Raw genomic sequence first — 21,397 nt, 5'->3', positions numbered from 1 at the left:
GGTGAGGGAGAGAGTTAACAGTGCTTGGTTTAGGCAAATTGAGTGGGTAGAATTGACATTCATATTGCTAAGGACTGAATCATGTCCTCCCAAAATTCATACATTGAATCTTAAACCCCCAATATGGCTGTATTTGGAGTAAGGAAGTAGTTAATGATAAATGAGGTCATAAGGGAGAAGCTCTGATCCAATAGGGTTGGTGTCCTTCTAAGAGGAGACACCACAGAACTTAATCTCTTTCTCTCTCTGCCAGGTGAGAACACCAGGAAAATGCAGCTGTCTGGGACGCAGGAAGAAAGCTCTCTCACCAGGGACCAAATGGGCCTGCACCTTGATCTTGGACTTTCCACCCTCCAAAATGGTTAGAAAATAAATTCCTGTTGTTTAAACCACCTACTCTGATATTTTTTCATGGCAGCTCGGGCTGACTAAGACACACATGAAATATGAGGAAGAAGAAATAGTTTTGGAGAGAAAAGATAATGAATTCAGTTTGGAAACACAGATACTGAGGTGACTATGGAATAGCCAAGTGGAGCTCAGGAAGGGGGATAACGTTAAAGATATAATTCTTAAGGTCACCAGTCAGGGGTGAAACTTCCCAGGGAGAGCACTTAGAATTAGAGAAAAGAGGAAAAACATTGGTGCATATCAACCTTTTTAAAACTTAAAAAGACAAAAGTAAATTATAAAAAGTTAATGTCAAAGAAAAGTAAATTATAAAAAGTCAGTATCTTTGGGGACCTCCCTGGCAGTCCAGTGGCTAAGACTAAGCGCTCCCAATGCAGGGGGCCTGGATTCGATCCCTGGTCAGGGATCCTGCATGCATGCCACAATAAATATCCCACATGCTACAACTAAAAAGATCCCGCATGCCGCAATGAAGATCCCGCGTGCCGCAACTAAGACCCGGCACAGCCAAATAAATAAATAAATAAATAAAAAGTCAGTATCTTTGGTATTATTAAGCAAACAAGGCGTATTTTGATGAAAAATATATATTAATTACATGATATTACCTTGTGCTTCAAATTGGGGTGGACCTGTCTAGCACGGGAGATAACAGATTTGAAGAGCACACTGCAGGATGGTGAGAGAAATTCCCTACTAGTTCAGCTACTCACATCAATATCCAGTCCCAAATACTGACCCTTCCACTCTGTGCACTAAAGTGATCTAACATCCGTCTTTTCCAAACAGTGGCCCATTTTCTCAATAAGACCTTTATCAAGTGGAATTTAAGACAAAAGCACACTGAACCAAATTCCATTACACGTGAGTGACTAGTAAGTTTCTTAACCCTATCAGAGCATTTGTGTATTTTAGGAAAATGCTTGTTAAGACAAAGTAATTTTTTATTGTTGGTTGTTGTTTACTTTGTTTTATGGCAGGCACCAGAGTCAATGACTATAAAAGCAAATAAAGTGCAGTTCTTTTCTTGAAGTTCCTAACTAGTGGAGTAAAGAGACACATAAGTGTGAAGGACAAAGTTCTGTGAATGAACACAGATAGATGACATTGATTGAGTGGGTGAGCATGACTCTAGGAACATCCATTAGTTAGCTCAGGCTGCCGTAACAGAACACCACAGACTGGGTCACTTAAACAGCAGAAATTCGTTGTGTCACAGTTCTGGAAACTGGAAGCTTGAGATTAAGTTGCCAGCAGCACTGGTTTCTGGCCTCTCTCCTTGGTTTGCAGATGGCTGCTCTCTCACTGTACCCTCACATGTACACTCTTCATGTGCTTCCTCCTCTTATAAGGATGGACGTCATTCCTATAGGATTAGTGCCCCACTCTCATGACCTCATTTAACCTTAATTACCTCCTTTAAAGTATCTCCAAATACAGTCACATTTAGGGTTAGGGCTTCAACATAGAAATTTTGGGGAACACAATTCAGTCCCTAACAGAAGCATCTGCTGAAGATGTGACATTTAAACTAGTTCTCTGATCTAATTTGCAAGGAGTTCAATCCAAGTGACATTTTTATTTTATGTTCTTATTCACAGTGCTTTAGTTTTATAACAGTTTAATTCTGATCTGTTTTTCATGTATACATTTACAGTTGAAACAGTTTTTAAATGAATTTACTACACATACTGTGGTTCTCACAAGGTCTGACAACAGTGTAACTAAGGAAAAGGAGGGTAAAAATGCCAATCAGAGGGAGAGGAATGTTAAGCCAACAAATGGAAATGCCTCTAATAAGTAATGGTCTTAGTAAAACTCTAATGACAATACCTCTCATCTGTCTTCCAGATTACCATATTTACTCGTCAGGAATTTTTATTTTCAAAAAGTTCACCTGCGATTATATAATGCAGTTTACAAATTATTCTTTTTCTTGCTAATCTTTTGAATCCTCTGGCTTATATTCTAGAAAAGTGATTCATGTTGTGTAATGAACAAATTATATCATTATTTAAGGTGATTTCAGAGAAGCTTATGGTTGGAAGTGACCATTTCAAACTTACATTCTATAAATCCCCGGTCATTCATCATCTACTCAAACTCTAAATGTATGAGAAGCTCATTATTTCATAAGGCCTTTTCTTCTTCATAGTGCTTTCTTTATAACTCTTTGTTTTATTCAGTAACACTCTATTACTGTCTTCATAACGATCTTCCATGTTTCTCATTACCTTTCTTTATGCCTTTGCATACTGTAATATCAGCTGTTTATCTTGCAAGATATCATTGCATTTGTTCATTTTGCAAGGTGTTGTTGATTATTGCAATACAGGAAAGCTATCTTGATTTTAATGTTATTCATGTATCTGGTTGCCTTACTAAATACTCTTATTTACACTGTTTTTTATAGTTGATTCTCTTCTTGATTTTATAGGTAAAACAATATTTTTTGCAAATACTGAGTTCGTCTCTCATTTACTTTCTTATAGTAACTAAGATTTAGTCTGTATTTATGATGTGCCAGCATTAGGAAAATATTTTTAATATATTATTTCATTCGATCCTCATAATAGCTCTATATAGTAACTCTTTTATTTCCATTTTACAGATGAGTAAACAGAGGCATCTATGGGTTAAGTAATCTGTTCAGATTTACAGAGTTTGTAAATTACAGAGGCAAGACTTGAACCTGAGCAATCTAATGGCCCTGTCCCAGCTCTCAAACTTAGGCTGTGATTGTAGTGGCTGGGACCTCCAGTTCCAAGTGTGTAGGGATTGGAATAGCTTTGTTTCTTAATGGTTTCAATGGGAATTCTTCTCATGTTTCACCAGTGAATATGATATCACTGTAGGTTTCTGCTAGAATTTTCCTTTGATTGCTTTCTCAGAATTCTCTTTAGTTTTAAGTCATGAGTGGGTTTTACGTTTTATCAAATGCTTTTTCAGAACAATTATTACTTGCTACAATTTCTGTTAATGTTTCCATGGATTAACTTTCTCAGAATGTTTTTAACAAAAAAAATTGATGTATCAAATTACTTTTTAACATTATTTTATATTATTTTCTTCACTAATATCTTGATATAATTATGTTAGTTGAGATACAAGTCTATTTCATCCTGATGTGATAATATATAACTACACTGCTGCACTTGATCTGATTTAAATGAAATACTAGTATTTCATTTTAAATTTTTATGTATTTTCATAAATAATATTGGCTATAAGATTATGCCACTCTGACAAAATGTTTATGTTTCATCTCTTTGTGTGTGTTGCAACAGTTTTGTAAAATATTCTTTCCTTGAAATTTGGTTAATTTTTTTCCATTAGATCAGCTGTCCTGGCATCATTTTAGGAGGTTATTTTAGATTATTTTTCTATTTCTTTCAAAGTAATTTTTCTATCATCTACTCTATCTCTTCTTCAGTCAATTTAATCATTTATATTTTGCAAAAAAATCATTTATCTCATTGAGATTTCAAATTCTTAGTTTCAAATTATATGTATATATAATTTAAAATTCTTTTCATATATATAGCTTTTTCTGTTTTCTCATCTTAAAAGTTTAGTTATGTCTTTCCATTGTTTTTTTTCTAAATAGAACTTGCCAAGGTTATCTATTGAATTGCTTTTTTCAAATAATCATTGAAATTTGCTTTTCTGTTAATTATCTGTTTGTAACTTTTCTTTGACTTTTTGTTGGTATGTAAGAGTACTTTACATATTCTGGCCACTGATCCTTTACATAATGTGTACTTGAAATTATCTTTTTTATCTCTATGGCTTGGCTTATCTATGTTGTCTTTTTATGCAGAAATATTAAAATTTTACGTAGTCAAATACTTCTATACTGCTTAATATTCTGTGTTATCTTGTGTATCCAAATAGATTATATAAGTTCCTAGAAGGCAGGGACCATGTGATAACTTCTTATTGCTGCACGAATCTTAGTATAGTGTTTATACAAGTAATAGACATTAAATGAAGGAATGAATTACCTAATGTTAAATACTGTGGGTAGAGCAGAGCATTAACAGATGTTATTGACTAACATTTCTTTTTCTTTTTTGGTTGTTTAGACATAAATTTGCAACAACTATCAACAGAACATTCACTAATTGGCGCCAGCTCTATCCACAGTTCTGCAACTATGAAAAAGTTCTTGGATACAATCGACATCTCACACTTCTCATTAAAATCAGTCACAACTCGAATGAATCATTCAAAGAAGGCTATTTCCCATCAGATATCAGATTTTGAACACGTGGATCATACCCCCAGTACAAACCTCAGTCTGGAGGAGTTGGAAGTTCCTACAAACAATCGTAGTTCTTTAAGCATTAACCCGAATAGTTCCCATGGTGAAGTAAAGGATGTTATCCAGGGCCCCATCCAAACAGAGGCAGGAGGATATAATTCTCAAACTAACAGGTCTCCCCAGGGTTACACACAGTATAAGGACGGGTTTGCATCATCACTTACTAGAGCCATCACTATTTTGCCAGAAAAGCCTGGATTGACCAAAATATTAAGTTGTGCTGAATCCCCTTGCTTTCTTGGTGTTTCCTGTGTGCCAACCACAGATGGTCACTTCTAACGTGGACGCTGCCCCTCTGGATATTACGGAGATGGTATCAAATGCAGAGGTAGTATGAAAACTCTTCAAAACTTACAAAGAAAACTATCCAGTTCACGTTTAAGTACTTAAGAAGATATGCTCTTCTATTGATTAATTTTTGTTTATTCTATTTAGCTCACTAATTTCTATTCATTTTATTTATTATTTATGCATATTCTCTTCACAGTTCAAAAAAATTAATATTGATGTTTCTTAATTTTTTTCATAAAGTTAATATTAAATAGCATTATAACTATATAATACATTATAAATATATGTATTAAGTACCTACTGTGTTCTAGGGCCTTTGGAAAAAAATTTGTATCAATTATGTCATATAATCCACAAGGACCCCACATACTGGGTACTATTTTTCCCATTATACAGAAGAGAAAGCAGAGCCTTAGAGGGCTAACTGACTTTCCTGGCAATAAGCAGCTAGATATAAAATAATGGTGTGCATAACACTGTGGTTTGGGTTCTTTTCAGCTCACAGAGGGTATTTAGCACTTTAAATTACTAATTCTGGCATATTTGCTTATTTGTATAAACTAGGTTTCTCTGTAATTCCTCCAGCTCTTGAGAATAAAACAAGTTAGGCATCACTTTAATTTTGAAAGGAGTGTTTACTTCTTTTCACAATCATCAGCATTGTTTTCTTTGATACAAATCAAATTTCTGGCTTAGAAGCTACTTTTTGCTGTTGATATTGTTCTGTTGTTATTGTTTTGTTTTGTTTGTGTTTTGCTTTGTTTGAGACCAACTTAAGCAACAAAGCTGTTGGAGTATTCCTTTGTTCTCAGTTACCTAGAGGAACTTCGTTTTATCTTTTTTCTGTAGGAATAATGATAATAACCTTCAACGCTTACATGTTTAGAGTATAAAACTCCTTATTATTAGCAAATAAAACAGAAAAAAACCTCATGCATTTCAGTTACCTCAGGAAGTGTTAAATGACTAATAGTTAGAATATATCAGGTTGTTAGAGAAGCTTAAGAAATATGAACCTATAAGCTTATGACGTGTTCCTGGCATCTTGCTCTTTGACATTCTGATTATCCCTGCCATTCACCAACATTTACCTAATTGGTATCTGAAACTTCATTGCTCTCTGAAAGACTGTAATTCCATTTATGGTTAGCAGCCATCTCCAACATCAGGTTTTGCTATGGGAGTAATTTCCTCATATGGTATGTTTTTCTTACCCTGTTAATCATTTACCTCAGTCATTCTAGTAGTAAAACAAATATAAGGGGAAAAAATAATTTTATGGATGTATGCAGTCGTTACTGTCTAATAGCAATGTCCAAAATTTTCAACTTCAGAGAATTTTACTTTTATTATATAATTAAGCTTATGGGCAATGTGTACATACTGTATCTACAATTCAGCCTTTTCCCTTGATTTCTGCAGCCATTTGTAGACATCCATGTGGAAAAAAACAGGGGGTGTGTTGTCCCAAACATATGTGAATGTAAACCTAGTTACACTGGTTCTAACTGCCAAACCGGTAGGTGTAGCACTCATTAGTTTGCATAACAAATTTAATTGATAATTGATATTTCTAAACCATGAGCTTTATTCTATACAGCTATATGTCACCCTGATTGCAAAAACCATGGAAAATGTATTTAGCCTAACATTTGTGAATGTCCCCCAGGACATGGTGGAGCTACCTGTGATGAAGGTGATAATTCAAATTAAAAATCAAATAATAAAGCCAAAATAATTCAATCTTTTCTTTAAAAACATTTTTTTAAAGATAATTCACATTTACTGTGTACATATTAACACATACTTATTAATGCTGGTGAGGGAATCCAAGTTTGTTAATATTTATTAAAAATAATTTATTAAAGATTTTTAAAACTTAAATTTACAAAATCAGAGAGCCAAAGAGCAGTAGCTCATTCATCCTTGGTAAAAGTATCTTCAGAAATAATTTTTTGAGATTTAGTTATATGGTACCATATCCCTACAAATATTTTAGCTTCAAACAAAGGACACCTGCTTATTGAATAACTTGTCAAGCATGGTTCCAAGAAACTCTTAAATACCAAATAATTAGAAGATATCAGGTAGTAAGAAGAAACCTAAAAAATGATTTTTAAACACATGTCTATAGCCATATAATTTTATTGCCTTGGTTGAAATCTTAAGTGGAGAGTTTAGGAAATGGCATTCCTAAAATGGATAATATTTTAAGGAAACAAATTTGTTATTTTTAAATAATATTTTAAAAGAATATATTTTAGTAGATTGTACATGTATAATTATTAATAAACTGAGAGTGATGTTAAATGTTTTCGTGACAAGGCAAGGCACAAATTAAGAAATCTCTTTCTGATCTTATTCATTAGGTGATGTGATTGGCAGTTATGAGCAACTAGGTCATAGCCAATAATATAACCAATTCCAAGCCTAATTTACCTTTCTTATATTTTTATCCTGTGATATTAGTAGTTTGTAACAGGCACTGTGAAAATGGAGGCAAATGTCTTACACCAGATGTTTGCCAGTGCAAGCCTGGCTGGTATGGACCCACCTGTAGCACAGGTAAAATCAGAAATATTTTCAATAAACATGTCATTTAAAAGAAATTTAAAATTCATCAGTGTCCTAAGGACTTGCACCCAAAAACATAAAACTAGTCTGACAAACAAAGTTTTTATTTCAGACAGATTTTTAAAACCCGATGTCTCATCTTCATTCTTTTTCTTCTTGTATTAGACCACAGAGTGTATTCCAGCTTTACTGTTATCCAACCCAACCAATACTTTGTTTTTTGGCCTTTATTTTTCCCTCATCCGCTTGCCTTATGGTGGAGAGAAACATATCTGTGTTGCATATTCAGGTCTCTTCCAAGTTTTTTATTACAACATAGACATTCTATTTCATTAAACATTCAAGCAATTCTGAGTTAAGTGGACACCATAACATTATTCTATTTATTTCTCACAGTATCAGGCTTAATTCTTTGGCAGCGGTGTTTGCAATTATCTATGTTTAATTTAATCCCTTATGACCTAATGACTTTTCTCAACATAAATTTAATTAAATGTTCATAGCTTGACAACTGTGTGTGAAGCATGATGCAAGGGGGAACAAAGATCAATTTCATGTTTGCCCTGATTTCAAGTAGCATATCAGTAGTGAAGGAGACATGGTATACAATTATAAAAAAGACTATGATGCAAGTTGTGTTACAAGTGATGTAATAAATGCACAGCGCCTTGGAAGCAGAGAAAAGAGAAATTAATTCTGGCAAGTGCAGTTAGGAAGAAAATTGTGTAGACTTTGGAGAATTGGCAAAATCTGCATTGAGAAATGGAATTGGGGTGACTTTCAAAGTGAAACAAATGTAAAGAAGCAAAAACAAAGCATGTTTTCGAAGTGTGCTAGGACTTAAATGCAGTGTTCCTATTTGAATTGGGAAGGTGACTTAAAGAGCTACACATGGCTGCATGTATTTGAGCAGATTACAGACTATCCTGTTTGTGCTGTTGAATTGCCTTCTCCTAACTTCCAATCATTTTTCCAGCTTACTGAGGGCATTCTGAATTCTAATCAAAGTCTCCACATTCTTAGCTTGGTAATATTTGTAAACTTAATAAACAAACTTTCAAAGCTATTATCCAGTTATTTCTCTTCTCTTATGTTTGGCAAAGTCTAAGTATAGGTTATGGGTTTTACTGGCAGTGAAAATAAAATATTTCATTATGCACCATTTTGTACTTCAGTACAGCTTTCATTTTTTTAAATAACAAAACTTTTATGGTCTTTCTTCCTCCTGCTGTTCATTAGCTTTGTGTGACCCTGTTTGCCTCAGTGGTGGTTCCTGTAATAAGCCAAACACTTGCCTCTGTCCAAATGGATTCTTTGGTGCACAGTGTCAGAATGGTAATTACTCTTTCTTTATAAATAAAAAGGCAAAGGGAAAGTTAGACACAAACAGAGCTCTGAGTAAGCACAAGACAAGTTTCAAAGGGAAGATGCTATTTATTTATTTACTCTAATTCTTGTGCTGTTGCAGTTTTGGTCACCAAATGACCAGTTCATAGAAATACATGAGTTATTATGTAAAATGTTTATTTATTCAACATATGTTAGGCTCACAGCCTTGGCACATTTGTAGGACCAAGATGTGAAACAAAAAAGCAAAGTTCTCTTGCAGTCTTTCATGTGAAATGATGTAATTTTTGTTGCCTTCTCAGCAAACATTTTTGATTTACTGTCAATCTAATGTCCACTGTTATCTCATAATCTCTCATGCTTTAGTTTCATTAAACACTTATGAAGAGCCAGCTATGCACAGCACTGTGCAAGGTGATATGGGGACATAAAGATGTACCATTTTCCCCCCTCATGGCCTGTTATTGTAACACTTTCCTTCACAGAGTTAATGCTATAAGTTTTTTCAGAATAATGGGCATGACCTGAAGTTGAGCACATAGGCATGAAATAATGTCAATAAATGAAATTTTAAATGTATCTTCTGCATCTTCATATTTTTAAGTGTATGCAAATATAGAGTAGATTTTTAGTATAAAACATGTCAGAATATGTCATAATTTAACTCCTAAAATATATACTTTCTTTGCCTTGTTACAGTTTGATTTGCAATATTATTTTTTTAACTTGGAGGTTAGCTAGGATTCTGAGATTGAAATTGATGTGGAGAAGAAACCATCATTCTAATACTAGAAATTTGAGCACACAAATGAGTTTTTCTAGTTCAGATTTCTGTTAAGAAACTAGGTTTATGAAAATGGAAAGTTAAGACTAAATTAAGGCAGATCTTGAAAACTAGGAGACTATTACTAAATGTACGTTTAAGAGTTTTAGGTAGGGTTTTGAGTGGAGAATATAAGGAAGTAAATAAAAAGCTATGTCTATCATGCTATTTGCAGTAGATGTAAGTTATAGTAAGAAAAGTTCTGTAAAATGTATATGCCAACTATGTAACTGGGTAAAGCAGGGGCTCTAAATTACTAAATTGAACTAAAAATTATCTAATGAACATATGTCATGTTATAGTTTTTGGAATTAGCAGTCTCTACAATTTCCTAGTGGCATGGATATTAGAAATTTACTTATAGTCTCCAGGCCTCAGACTTCTTTACTTTCAAGTTTGAACTAGACAGTTGCTGTCAAGTGCAAATGACACATACAGTGGACCACCTGCAAGTACAGTCAGCACATGGCTAGCTACCATTAAGTAATGGTATTATTGTCATAAGACATGTTACAGAAAGTGCAGAAGAAATGAAAACATGATCTTTATTTTTATTAGATCACATCCCCTTGTGAGCCCAAATGAAGGGAAGGGAAGATGGTATACACATGGAAAGCCATTGAATAAATTAGGCAGAATATGGTTAAAAGTAATATGAGGAGTATATTCTGTGTATTCTATAGGATTACAAAAGAGGAAGACAGACACTGAGCTGGAAACATCATGAAAGGTTAAACTACTCTATTAATAAGCAAGACTTAGGGACTTCCCTGGTGGCTCAGTGGTTAAGAATCCGCCCGCCAATGCAGGGGACACGGGTTCGAGCACTGCTCTGGGAAGATCCCACATGCCGCGAAGCAACTAAGCCCGTGAGCCACAACTACGGAGCCTGCGCTCTAGAGCCCGCGAGCCACAACTACTGAGCCCGTGTGCCACAACTACTGAAGCCCGCACGCCTAGAGCCCGTGCTCCGCAACAAGAGAAGCCACCGCAATGAGAAGCCTGTGCACCGCAACGAAGAGTAGCCCTGCTCGCCGCAACTAGAGAAAGCCCGCACGCAGCAACAAAGACCCAACGCAGCTAAAAATAAATAAATAAAATAAATTTATATAAATAAATAAATAAAATATCACCATGTTACCTTTAAAAAAAAATAATAAGCAAGACTTAAAATGTGTGGCTGGAGAGATGATTAAATATATCTTCCAATTTCTTTCATCCCTTAAATGCCATGAGCCCATTCCATACAGAAAGTGAGGCCAGATTACTTGGCTCATTTTGGAGTTTGGTGGAAGATTCATCTGAGGCCTGGAGAATCTCATGAATATATACATGAAAGTGGGTTTTCCCCTAAACCTCCTTTTCTTAAAATGTGATTGGGGTGGGCATGACCGAGCCCAAGTTTTATGTCATTTCTCTATATTACTTTAATTATATATACTTTTCTGTATACATGTAGTATTTATCTCTATACTCAAGTTTTGTAGAGTAGATGAGTATTGATTATAACAAGGCTACCCATTATAAAAGGGTCTTTTATTCTTTTCATTTTTAAGTTTTAAATTTCTAACCACAGGTATTTCCCACGGTGCTTTTGCAATGGAAAGAATACACCTTTCTTAATAAATAGAAATAATCTTAAACTGTATAAAGATTATGAAGCAGAAAATGTAAGAGCATTTCTCCATAATAAAAAGTACCAATAAAAATGCCAGAGAAAGTAAACTCAATCATTAACCAGAAAAGGCTCAGTCTAAAATAGTGGAAATTATCCATTTGCTGAAACATTCAGTTAATATTGGTTTTATACATAAAGTGCTTCATTATTTTCACTTATTAATCTATTTGAAATCAGTTGAAGTTTTCTTAGTGTTTGGAAATTTAAAAAGCAGCTATTAAAGATGGATCTAATTCAAATTGGGAGTCTGTCTACCAAGGCCCTATTAACAAAACCAGTTAGTTTGACATTCACTTTTAAAACACAAACTAAAATCCACTTAATCATCATTTAAGGAAAATTAAATTTAAAAATTTATAGGCAGGTTTGCCTATGTATTATTGTTTTTTAAATAACTGCATTTAATTGTCATATCCGTAAGAAATATGAAGCAACAAAAATCCTCTCATAAAAGATTATAAACATTAACTTCTGAACTCCATGGAACAGAATCACATACATACAAGATACTAGTACAGCATATTCAGGATTATCCAACAAATATTCCTGACAAAGCCAAAGATTTATTGTTAAAAAGATTTTTCGCCAGGCATTCACAGGAATAAGTCACATATAAAGCTCTGCCTTCGTGACCTCAGTAGGTATCCAAAAGTTAACTTTAAAGTTTTTTCTAAACATCATGTGACCAATGTTGAGTTTTTCTAATTTCCACAGGAACAGATATTCTTATTTTGAGCTCGGTTTTGACTTATTTTCTTGGTTTGGCCCAGGTCATTTCACTCTATGTGCACTCTAATACTGAAGGCTCCACTGGTTATGAACAACACATTTCATAATTCACCAATACATTTCAAATTGTGCTAACCCACTAGCAACTTACAGCTATAAGCATTGTATTTTATGACTTAGAAAGGACGGTTTTAATGACTTGCAGTGGTGATCTTTTATTTTAATAACACATTTCTCTGCCTTATGTCCCCATAGATAATAAGCACATGATGCAATATGTAATATATAATAATTGAATATGTGATATTCACAGATTGCTGCCATGTGTTCCTTTAGCTATCTGTCACCCTCCCTGTAAGAATGGTGGTCACTGCATGAGAAATAATGTGTGTGCCTGTCCTCAAGGATACACTGGTAGGAAATGCCAAAAAAGTAAGACACTACTAAATGTGTTTGCCAACTACATGTAAAGCAAACATATTAAACAGCAGAACTACTGATATTTAAGAACTGATATTTCATCCCTTTACCTTAAGGTATCTGTGATTCCATACGCATTAATGGAGGTAAGTGCATGGGACCAAACCTTTGCTCTTGTCCTTCTGGCTGGACAGGGAAACAATGCAACACACGTAAGAGAAATACTCTTAAAATGCTAAAGTCCACATGGGAACATAAAGCAGAGTTTCAGACAAAGAGCATTTTCCTTGCTTTCTGTTTCCTTGTTTTTATTTTTTTTATTTGTTCCTACTTTAGAATATATCTTTTTGAAATAGAAAGAGTAAAATGCCAAGTCCTCTGAACTCATTCTTTCAGGTTAGTGGAGGCAGAGGATATCCTGTATTTTCCAGTCTGTTCACTACGATTGCCAGGATAAATGACAAGTCTTTAAGTCCTGGTCTCTCAGTATTAAGTAGGAGTCAGGGGAAGGTTTTTAAAAAATTACTGATTCCTTGGTCCCATCTCAGACCAATTCAGAACCTCCTGAGATGGGGTACCACTGCTTTCAAGTCTTGCTAGTTTTTGAGATGATGGCAGCTCTCCTCATTCAAATGTTTCATTTTTTTTCTTTTTATAAATTATTATTTAAAATTAGCAGCTATTATAATGTATTGGCCAAAGTGTAAAATGAGAAGCAACATAAATATCTAACAATTGGGGAAAAGCTTTAAGGGAAAAGATCCTTTAATCATTGATTTTTAACTGTTTCTCTTTTTTTAATGAAAATTTTTATGGTTTATGATAGGATTTGACTAGTAAATTAAATTATTAACTTGTTTATTTCTCTATTTGCAGCTATCTGCTTTCAGAAATGTAAAAATGGTGGTGAGTGTATTGCTCCTAGCATATGCCATTGTCCTACGACATGGGAAGGAGCACAGTGTCAAATACATAAGGCTACAGAATTTGCTTTCTAATCTATGTTCTGAATTTGAATCTATTATAATTATCAAACAAAGTATAGCTTTAGGAGAAATATATAGGGTAAAATAAATCCCAGCATGCTGATCCATTAAAAAGAAAGTTTTAGAAATAAAAGGATATCATCCATTTCTATACCCATTTTAAAAAAGAAAGTATGGTATATTATATTAACATTTTGTGTGACATAGATAACTCCAAATTACAGTCTGTGGGTTGCCAGTGAAGTTCTCTTAGGTGGACTGAAGAAGGTTTTTTTTTTTTAATTTTAAAAGATCTTTCTTTTTCCTCCAGTTTTATTGCAATATAATTGACATTCTGCACTGTGTAAGTTTAAGGTATACAGCATAACGATTTGACTTACATAAATCTTGAAATAATTACCACAATAAGTTTAGTGAATATCCATCACCTCATATAGCTACAACATTAAAGAAATAGAAAAAAATGTTTTTTCCTTGTGATGAGAACTTTTACTGTCTTAAAACTTTCATATAGGGCTTCCCTGGTGGCGCAGTGGTTGAGAGTCTGCCTGCCAATGCAGCGGACACGGGTTCGAGCCCTGGTCTGGGAGGATCCCGCATGCCGCAGAGCAACGAGGCCCGTAAGCCATAATTGCTGAGCCTGCGCGTCTGGAGCCTGTGCTCCACAAGAGAGGCCACGATAGTGAGAGGCCCGCGCACCGCGATGAAGAGTGGCCCCCACTTGCCGCAACTGGAGAAGGCCCTCGCACAGAAACGAAGACCCAACACAACCATAAAATAAATAAATAAATAAATAAAATAAAAATTAAAAAAAAAATGTAAGGTGAAGAGAAGGGAGCATTAAAAAAAAAAACTTTCATATATAATGTATAGCGTTGTTAATTATATTTATTGTGTTGTATGTTACATCCCTAGTACTTATTTAACTTATAACTAGAAGTTTGTATCTTTTGACTATTTTCATCCAAGGGGTAATTGGATAAAGAAGGTTTTAATATAAGTTTAAATGTTTTTCCATATTATAAGGTAGGTATATATCTAACATGGAAATTATAGAAAATATGAAAAAGTTTTTAAAAATTAATCACTCCAAATTCCACCACCCAGAACTAGTTTCTGCCTTGATTTTAGCATTTTAGTTATTTCAGTTTTAGTCATAAATTTTTACATAGATGGGATCACAGGGTATAAAGGAAAATCAAATTTAATGCAATTTTGAAATTTATGAAAACTTGAAATAACATGTTAAAATATTAACAAAGATTAATAACTCAATGGGAAAAACAGAAAATCTCCTCAAAATATTTTCAAATGCTCAGTAATTACATAATATCAAAACTGGTGATCCAAGTGTATTATAAACTGAAATAGCACAATTGTAAAATGACTGTGCCTTTTTACTAGAAATACCTGCTCTGCTTTTCATGTATCAGAAATTCTGCATATAATTTTTATGACTCTTAGACTTTATTAGTAATTGCTATTATAATTTACACATTTCTCATCCTAGGAAAATATTTTCAAAGAATTCATTAAGTACTAGTACTTACATAAGAATTATGTGCTCAAAAATAAATAATTCTCATTGAAAGTTAGATGTGATAAAATGCTAGAAAAAAGAACTAGCAACTTCAGTTTGGGCTACTCATTCTGGAGAGAGTTTTTATGGAACATGAGAGAGAATGATAAGATGCTAAAAGCACATTAATGTGGAAATATGCTCCAGTAATTGTGGATTAAGGTACTCTGAGCACAGCCTGAAGATGTGCACCCTGTTTTTGCACCTTGTGTTTGCACCTTGCACCTTTATGTGAATTTTTTAAAGTCCCCTTCCTCAAAATGCTTTACTTCCATCTGTCTGGAAACAGTCTAAATATTGATGATGTTATTTATACAAGATGTCTTACTGCCATCTTCTGGAAAATTGTTGTAATAAATATTTGAATCTATGATGTCTGTGATATGAACAGTGCTTCCTTAGCTGTGGAACCTTCTGCATTACATAACCTGCTCAGCCATACACAATATCTCTGATGAAAACACACCTTTCAATGTCGCATTTATATTAAAGGGAATATTATTCTTGAATTATGCAAGCTTCCAATATGAGCTCTTGAAAGAGATACCTCTCCCATGAAAAAAACTGTATTGTATATAATTTTATATTCCTATTTTTTAGTCAATATTACTTAAAAGCATTTCCATGTCCTTAAAGATGTAATTTTAAACGATATATTAAATTCCATAATATAAATACTATAATTCACTTGACATTTCCTCTCATATTGAACATTTCTGTTATTTACAAATTGTTACTATTATAAGCATTTTTCTCTGTAGGTGGGTAGGTAGATAAGAAAGAAAGAAAGAAAAAAAGAAAGAGAAAAAGAAAGAAAGAAAGAAAGAAAGAGAAAAAGAAAGAAGACAAAAGATAAATAGATATAGGTATTTAAAAATTGCATAGAGAGAGATTTTAAAGAAGAAATTTCTAGTACAGACAGTGTGAAGATCTTTAGGAAGCTTCCAATAGAGTTGTTTCACATTAAACTTCCATTGATAGTATATAAAATTGTCTGTTTTTCCATACTTTGGTCAGTACTGAATTGTCCCTTTTAAATTTTTGCTAAAAATATTTTTATTAAAAAGCAAATTATGAATGTGATCTTATATTACTGATTCGAATCTTCTCTCTATAGAAAACAAAAAGACATATTTTAAATACTTTAAAATGTAGCCAATGAAAATTTTGTTTGCTTTAATAATATCTTTATAAAATATTGAAACTGTTGTGTTGAGTTTGCGGGTGTTTTGTCTTTTGATATGTGTATATATGTGTGTGTTTGCACGCTGGTTGCAGAAATATAGGAGTGCAATTGGTCATTCATAGATTCTTATGACTATTTTTATAGTCAAGTTGCTGAATGGCTTCAGACCATTGGAATAGAATATGTCACAAGCATTTGTGTCAAAAGGTGGTAACTGTAAAAACTTGTGTATTGCAGCAATTTGCTATCAAAAGTGTCTTTATGGAGGCAGATGCATACTCCCCAACATATGTTCTTGCCGCACTGGATATACTGGAGTCAAATGTGAAAAGAAAATACAGGTATTTTACATTTTAAACAAAGTATATATTAGATATCGACATATGCCATCTACTCAGATATTCTACTTAGTGATTTTTACCTATCTGTTAATGTTTTATTTTCTTTTACTTCCAAAATAGAAAACATACAAGATTTTACTATTTGCCTCCAAAACTAAAAGTAATATCATTCTTGTGTCATTATAGAGTTATCTTATGATTCAAAATTTTGATGTGCACTTAAGGAATTTCAGTGTGTAGATAACAACCATCAAACATAATGCAATATATCATGGCACCAGAGCTGAAAGAAAGCAAATATCTCACAATATGGATTTAAGACACCAATAATTAATATTTGGTCAAATACGAGGTAAAAAGACCACCTTCACCCTTTAAAAAAAATTCCCCACTTTTATATCAATGAATCACAACTTCATTGATTTTGGTGGGGACGTGTTTCTAAACATTTTCAGTGGATCATATGCCACTGAAGCCTTGAATGAATATCCTCATCCTTTTCCCTGATAGTAGTTCTCTCTCTTCATTTACTCCCTATTAAAATCCATTTCAGGGAAAGCAATAAAAAACTCTTCATATCATTACAATTAGGATTTATTTGTATTTGGAAAATCAAGAAAGCAAAGGAAGAAGAAAGGCTTTCTTGCAGTTTCTGAAGTTGCCCCACACTTAACTTACAAAGCCAGTGCTATGTAAATATCTATTTTAAAAGTTTCTGTGATCATATCAGTACTTATAAAATGAAACTGAATTTTTTAGATTTCCAATCTTAAATTTCTAAATATCAATAGCCAAGATACTTTTTCAGTCCTAATTCCTACATATACCAGGGTGACTCTAACGATCACAAAAAAAAAAACAGTTGCAGCAGAACTGTCCAAAATTTTCTTAAAGTTAATCTGTATTACATTTAATTAAAAAAAAAAAAGGTCATGAAGAACCTAGTGGTAAGACGGGAATAAAGACACAGACCTACTAGAGAATGGACTTGAGGATATGGGGAGGGGGAAGGGTAAGCTGGGACGAAGTGAGAGAGTGGCATGGACTTATATACACTACCAAATGTAAAATAGATAGCTAGTGGGAAGCAGCCGCATAGCACAGGGAGATCAGCTCGGTGCTTTGTGACCACGTAGAGGGGTGGGATAGGGAGGGTGGGAGGGAGGGAGATGCAAGAGGGAAGAGATATGGGAACATATGTATATGTATAACTGATTCACTTTGTTATAAAGCAGAAACTAACACAACATTGTAAAGCAATTATACTCCAATAAAGATGTTAAAAAAAAAAAAAAAGCAATTACAGGGACTTCCCTGGTGGTCCAGTGGTTAAGACTTCGCCTTCCAGTGAAGGGGATGCAGGTTCCATCCGTGGTCAGGGAAATAATATCCCACATGCCTTGTGGCCAAAAAACCAAAACAGAAAACAGAAACAATATTGTAACAAATTCAATAAAGACTTTAAAAATGGTCCACATCCAAAAAAAAAAAATCTTAAAAAAAAACACAATTATATGCTATTTAGCACTTCAAAAAACCCAAGGGTCATGAATATCAAAGTATGCTGGAGTATTATATTTTGAAAAATGATAAGGAATTTTCTTCCTGAAGCAAGATACTCAATCAGTCTGGCTTAGAGGCAAAGTGGATGTATATATATGTTTTTCTTCTAGCACTCGTGTTCATCCTGGAAGGATATGTCCCCCATTTTGAACAAAACAGGATTATAATAGTATTATAGTTTGAAAACTAGGAAACAAAAGTTACTGAGTAACTATTTGATCAGCTATTGTTGAGAAAAATAAATATAAAAGTTTGAGTTACCTGGGTTTGAAGGCAGCCTAAATATAATTTATTTTATTTTATTTGAGATTTTTATGGCACAGAAAACCCTCAAAAGCTTTTAACTCCACTTTGACAGACTAAACTAGGTTACTTCTCTATATTCTATTTTTTATGCATTTCTTTACTGCATGAATCCTTCCTCATGTTTTAATAGCGGATCATCCTCATCCCCATTAATGTTGCTTCTGAGACTGCATCTGGAACCATATTAAGGAAAGAAAGAACAGAAGGTCATGGGGAAGGAGAAGGAAAACAAAACAGAAAGACTAGCCCAAGGACCACATGTCCTGCTTTACTATAACCTGCTCTCCCAAATTCTTATGGATTGCTAGAATTTCAATAAAAGAGACCAAGAATTACTGGCTAGAAACAAAAGACACAAAGAAAGAGGAAATGGGGAAGGATGGTGCTAAAGAGGGTGGGTTGATGAACAGCTTTGAGAGGTTTCATAACTTGCTGCCTAGCTGCTAAGTGTACTTACCATATCCCTGCCACTTGTTTGCTCTGTGACCTTGGGCAAGGTACGCCACCCTGAGCCTTAATTTTTTTCATCTGTAATATGGAGCTAATAGTAACACCTAATCATGGGGTTGTTGTAAGGATTAAATATGTTAATATATGTGAAGTACCTAGAACAGTGCCTGGTATGTAGAAAATACTATGTAAGTTTGTTGGTAGTTGCATTGACTAGAGGAATAGAGAGAGGTGGAGAAGGGCAAGGATGGTCAAAGAGACTTGAGAGAAATGTTGCAATGTGTTATGAATATCAAAAGTCGTTTCCTGAAGGATATAAAAATTTTTATTTGGTTTTATTGAGCATGGATGTTTCTTGAATGTAATTCTGCCAAGATGGAGTCATGTAGTATCCAAGCCCCATTCAGTCACAACTGTTTTGACATTTAAATATGATCTTGATTAGATCTCAGTTTTATGAAAGCAGTACTTAGTCTCTAGTGGCAAACACAGAACCTGAAAGAGCTTTATGTATCATGTCAAGGGGAAGGAGGTAGCAAATAATGAGTCAGAGTTAACTGGCTTTTTAATATTTTTTGAAACTTGATTTCCCTCTTCCTACTACAGATAAAACACCATTGAGTAATATCAAGTGTAAGAATGGCAATTTTTATTCAGAAAAAACTGAAGTTAACTACTTGAAGTTTATTTGAACATCATTTTTAAAGCTATTTTAAAGGCCGAAGAAACTAATAAATATAGACTGGTCTTAGTTGTTAGAGAAAAACAAAGAAGAAATCCAGATAATCAAAAATTTACTTTGAAATGTGATTTAATATTTACATATTGAAACGATGTTTCTGATATTCCTGACATTCACAATATTTAATAAACTGAATATTTTCCCAGTCCTTATTGCGATGGTGTCTTTATCATCAGGGATCAGTCAGCATAACAGAAGCCATTTGATGTATCCAGATATAAAGTGTTAATGCAGAATTAGGGACTCTCAGGACTGTTGGAAGAGCTGGGGTAGATGGGGGAGGATAGGGTAGAGGTCAGGAAAGCAGCTGCTGAAGGTCAGAGATTGAGAATGAAGATGTCAGCCTGTTTCCAAGCATCTAGCTGCAAACACCTCTGAAAAAAATAATGGCTTCCTATTCATTTCCATCTTCTAACTCTCTAGAAAGTTTTTTTCATTGGTGAACTCTAACCCAGAACCACACAGAGAAGGGGATTCTGGAAAATGTAGACCCTAGCCTTAGAAGGAAGTGACAGTGGTGCCAAAGGGACGAAAGTGAGCTAACACAAGACATACTAAAAGTTCTGCATCTTATTGCTTTGGACTGTATTCCAGAGATAAAGCTATTACTTTTCACTGATAAAAACACCATACTTAGTATCATCTGTTTATTTTTCACCTCTACTCTTTCTGCTGCTCTGACCTGTACCATTTCTGGACAGAGGGGAAGAAATAATGTAATTGGGTGTTTTAAAGGACTTGCTTAGTCATTGTGTTTACGTGAAAATGTCTTTTATTTATCCGTTCTTTCAGTACCGTGATCTGTTTTGGTGCAGAAGCAAGAGAGAAACTATCACAAAATCAAATCCTTCTATAAATATCAAAAGAGAATTGGATGCTTAATAAAAGAAAATTTAAATGACATGATTGTTGAGGAAGTGGGAATGTCAACAGGGAATATACAAATAATTGAAAGATCTGTCTCAAAGATGAAAATAATTATACGTTAACTAGAGTTATAAAACTTCCTTTTCTCTACTATCTTATATTTGACCTCAAACTTTTCATTATCTTTTTCAAAAAACATTTTAATTTGAACATGCCTATTTCAAATCATGTAAATTTACAAAACTCATTTTGTTCTTTTAAGTGGAAAGACTAAGCATTTCTAAGCCATGTCTAAAATTATAAGATAAAGTAAGACATTATTAGAAATTATTGCTAACTTTGATAAGACTCTTTTTAAGTAATAGCATTCAATGTCACAATTAAAGAGAGTTTATCATTTCATATTTGCTGAAAGGTAGTTTTAAAGAATCATTTAAGAGAATATAACATGTTTTACTATGTTTTATTTTATTACCAAAAATACAGAAATATAAATGCAAAATAAACCTTTGACAATTAGTGTGTGCTTAAATTTTTAAGCTGCTGTGAAAATATGAATACTAGAAAGAAAAAAGTACTCTAGATAAAAGTGAATACTTTTTTAAAGTTAATAATTAGAATTGAAATTCCTACAAAAATAGTTAAATGAAATAGCTATAATTTTTAAACTGTTTCTGCTTCCTTTGCTCAGTATACAACATTGCAATTTTATCAGTAGCTTTACTAAGCTGATCTTCAGTGTACACTTTTTATGGTTAAAAAGTTATAATAGCTCAAGGA

The 21,397-nt window shown here is 33.6% G+C and overlaps 1 protein-coding gene across 1 annotated transcript in view; it reads left to right on the top strand.

The window, feature by feature from the left end:
* The window catches only part of VWDE (von Willebrand factor D and EGF domains), a 91,311-nt gene that overhangs the window by 33,024 nt on the left and 36,890 nt on the right, over positions 1-21,397 (top strand). Inside the window, 10 exon segments of the mRNA XM_057549654.1 lie at positions 2,069-2,207; positions 6,449-6,471; positions 6,473-6,545; positions 6,627-6,722; positions 7,496-7,591; positions 8,840-8,935; positions 12,514-12,609; positions 12,714-12,809; positions 13,474-13,569; positions 16,586-16,689. Of these exon segments, the coding sequence (XP_057405637.1) occupies positions 2,069-2,207; positions 6,449-6,471; positions 6,473-6,545; positions 6,627-6,722; positions 7,496-7,591; positions 8,840-8,935; positions 12,514-12,609; positions 12,714-12,809; positions 13,474-13,569; positions 16,586-16,689 (915 nt within the window).

Source organism: Balaenoptera acutorostrata, chromosome 7 (genome assembly GCF_949987535.1).
Source record: "Balaenoptera acutorostrata chromosome 7, mBalAcu1.1, whole genome shotgun sequence".
NCBI classification, from domain to species: domain Eukaryota; kingdom Metazoa; phylum Chordata; class Mammalia; order Artiodactyla; family Balaenopteridae; genus Balaenoptera; species Balaenoptera acutorostrata.
The sequence above is the reverse complement of the archived record's forward strand: the minus strand, read 5'-3'. Positions and strand labels throughout refer to the sequence as shown.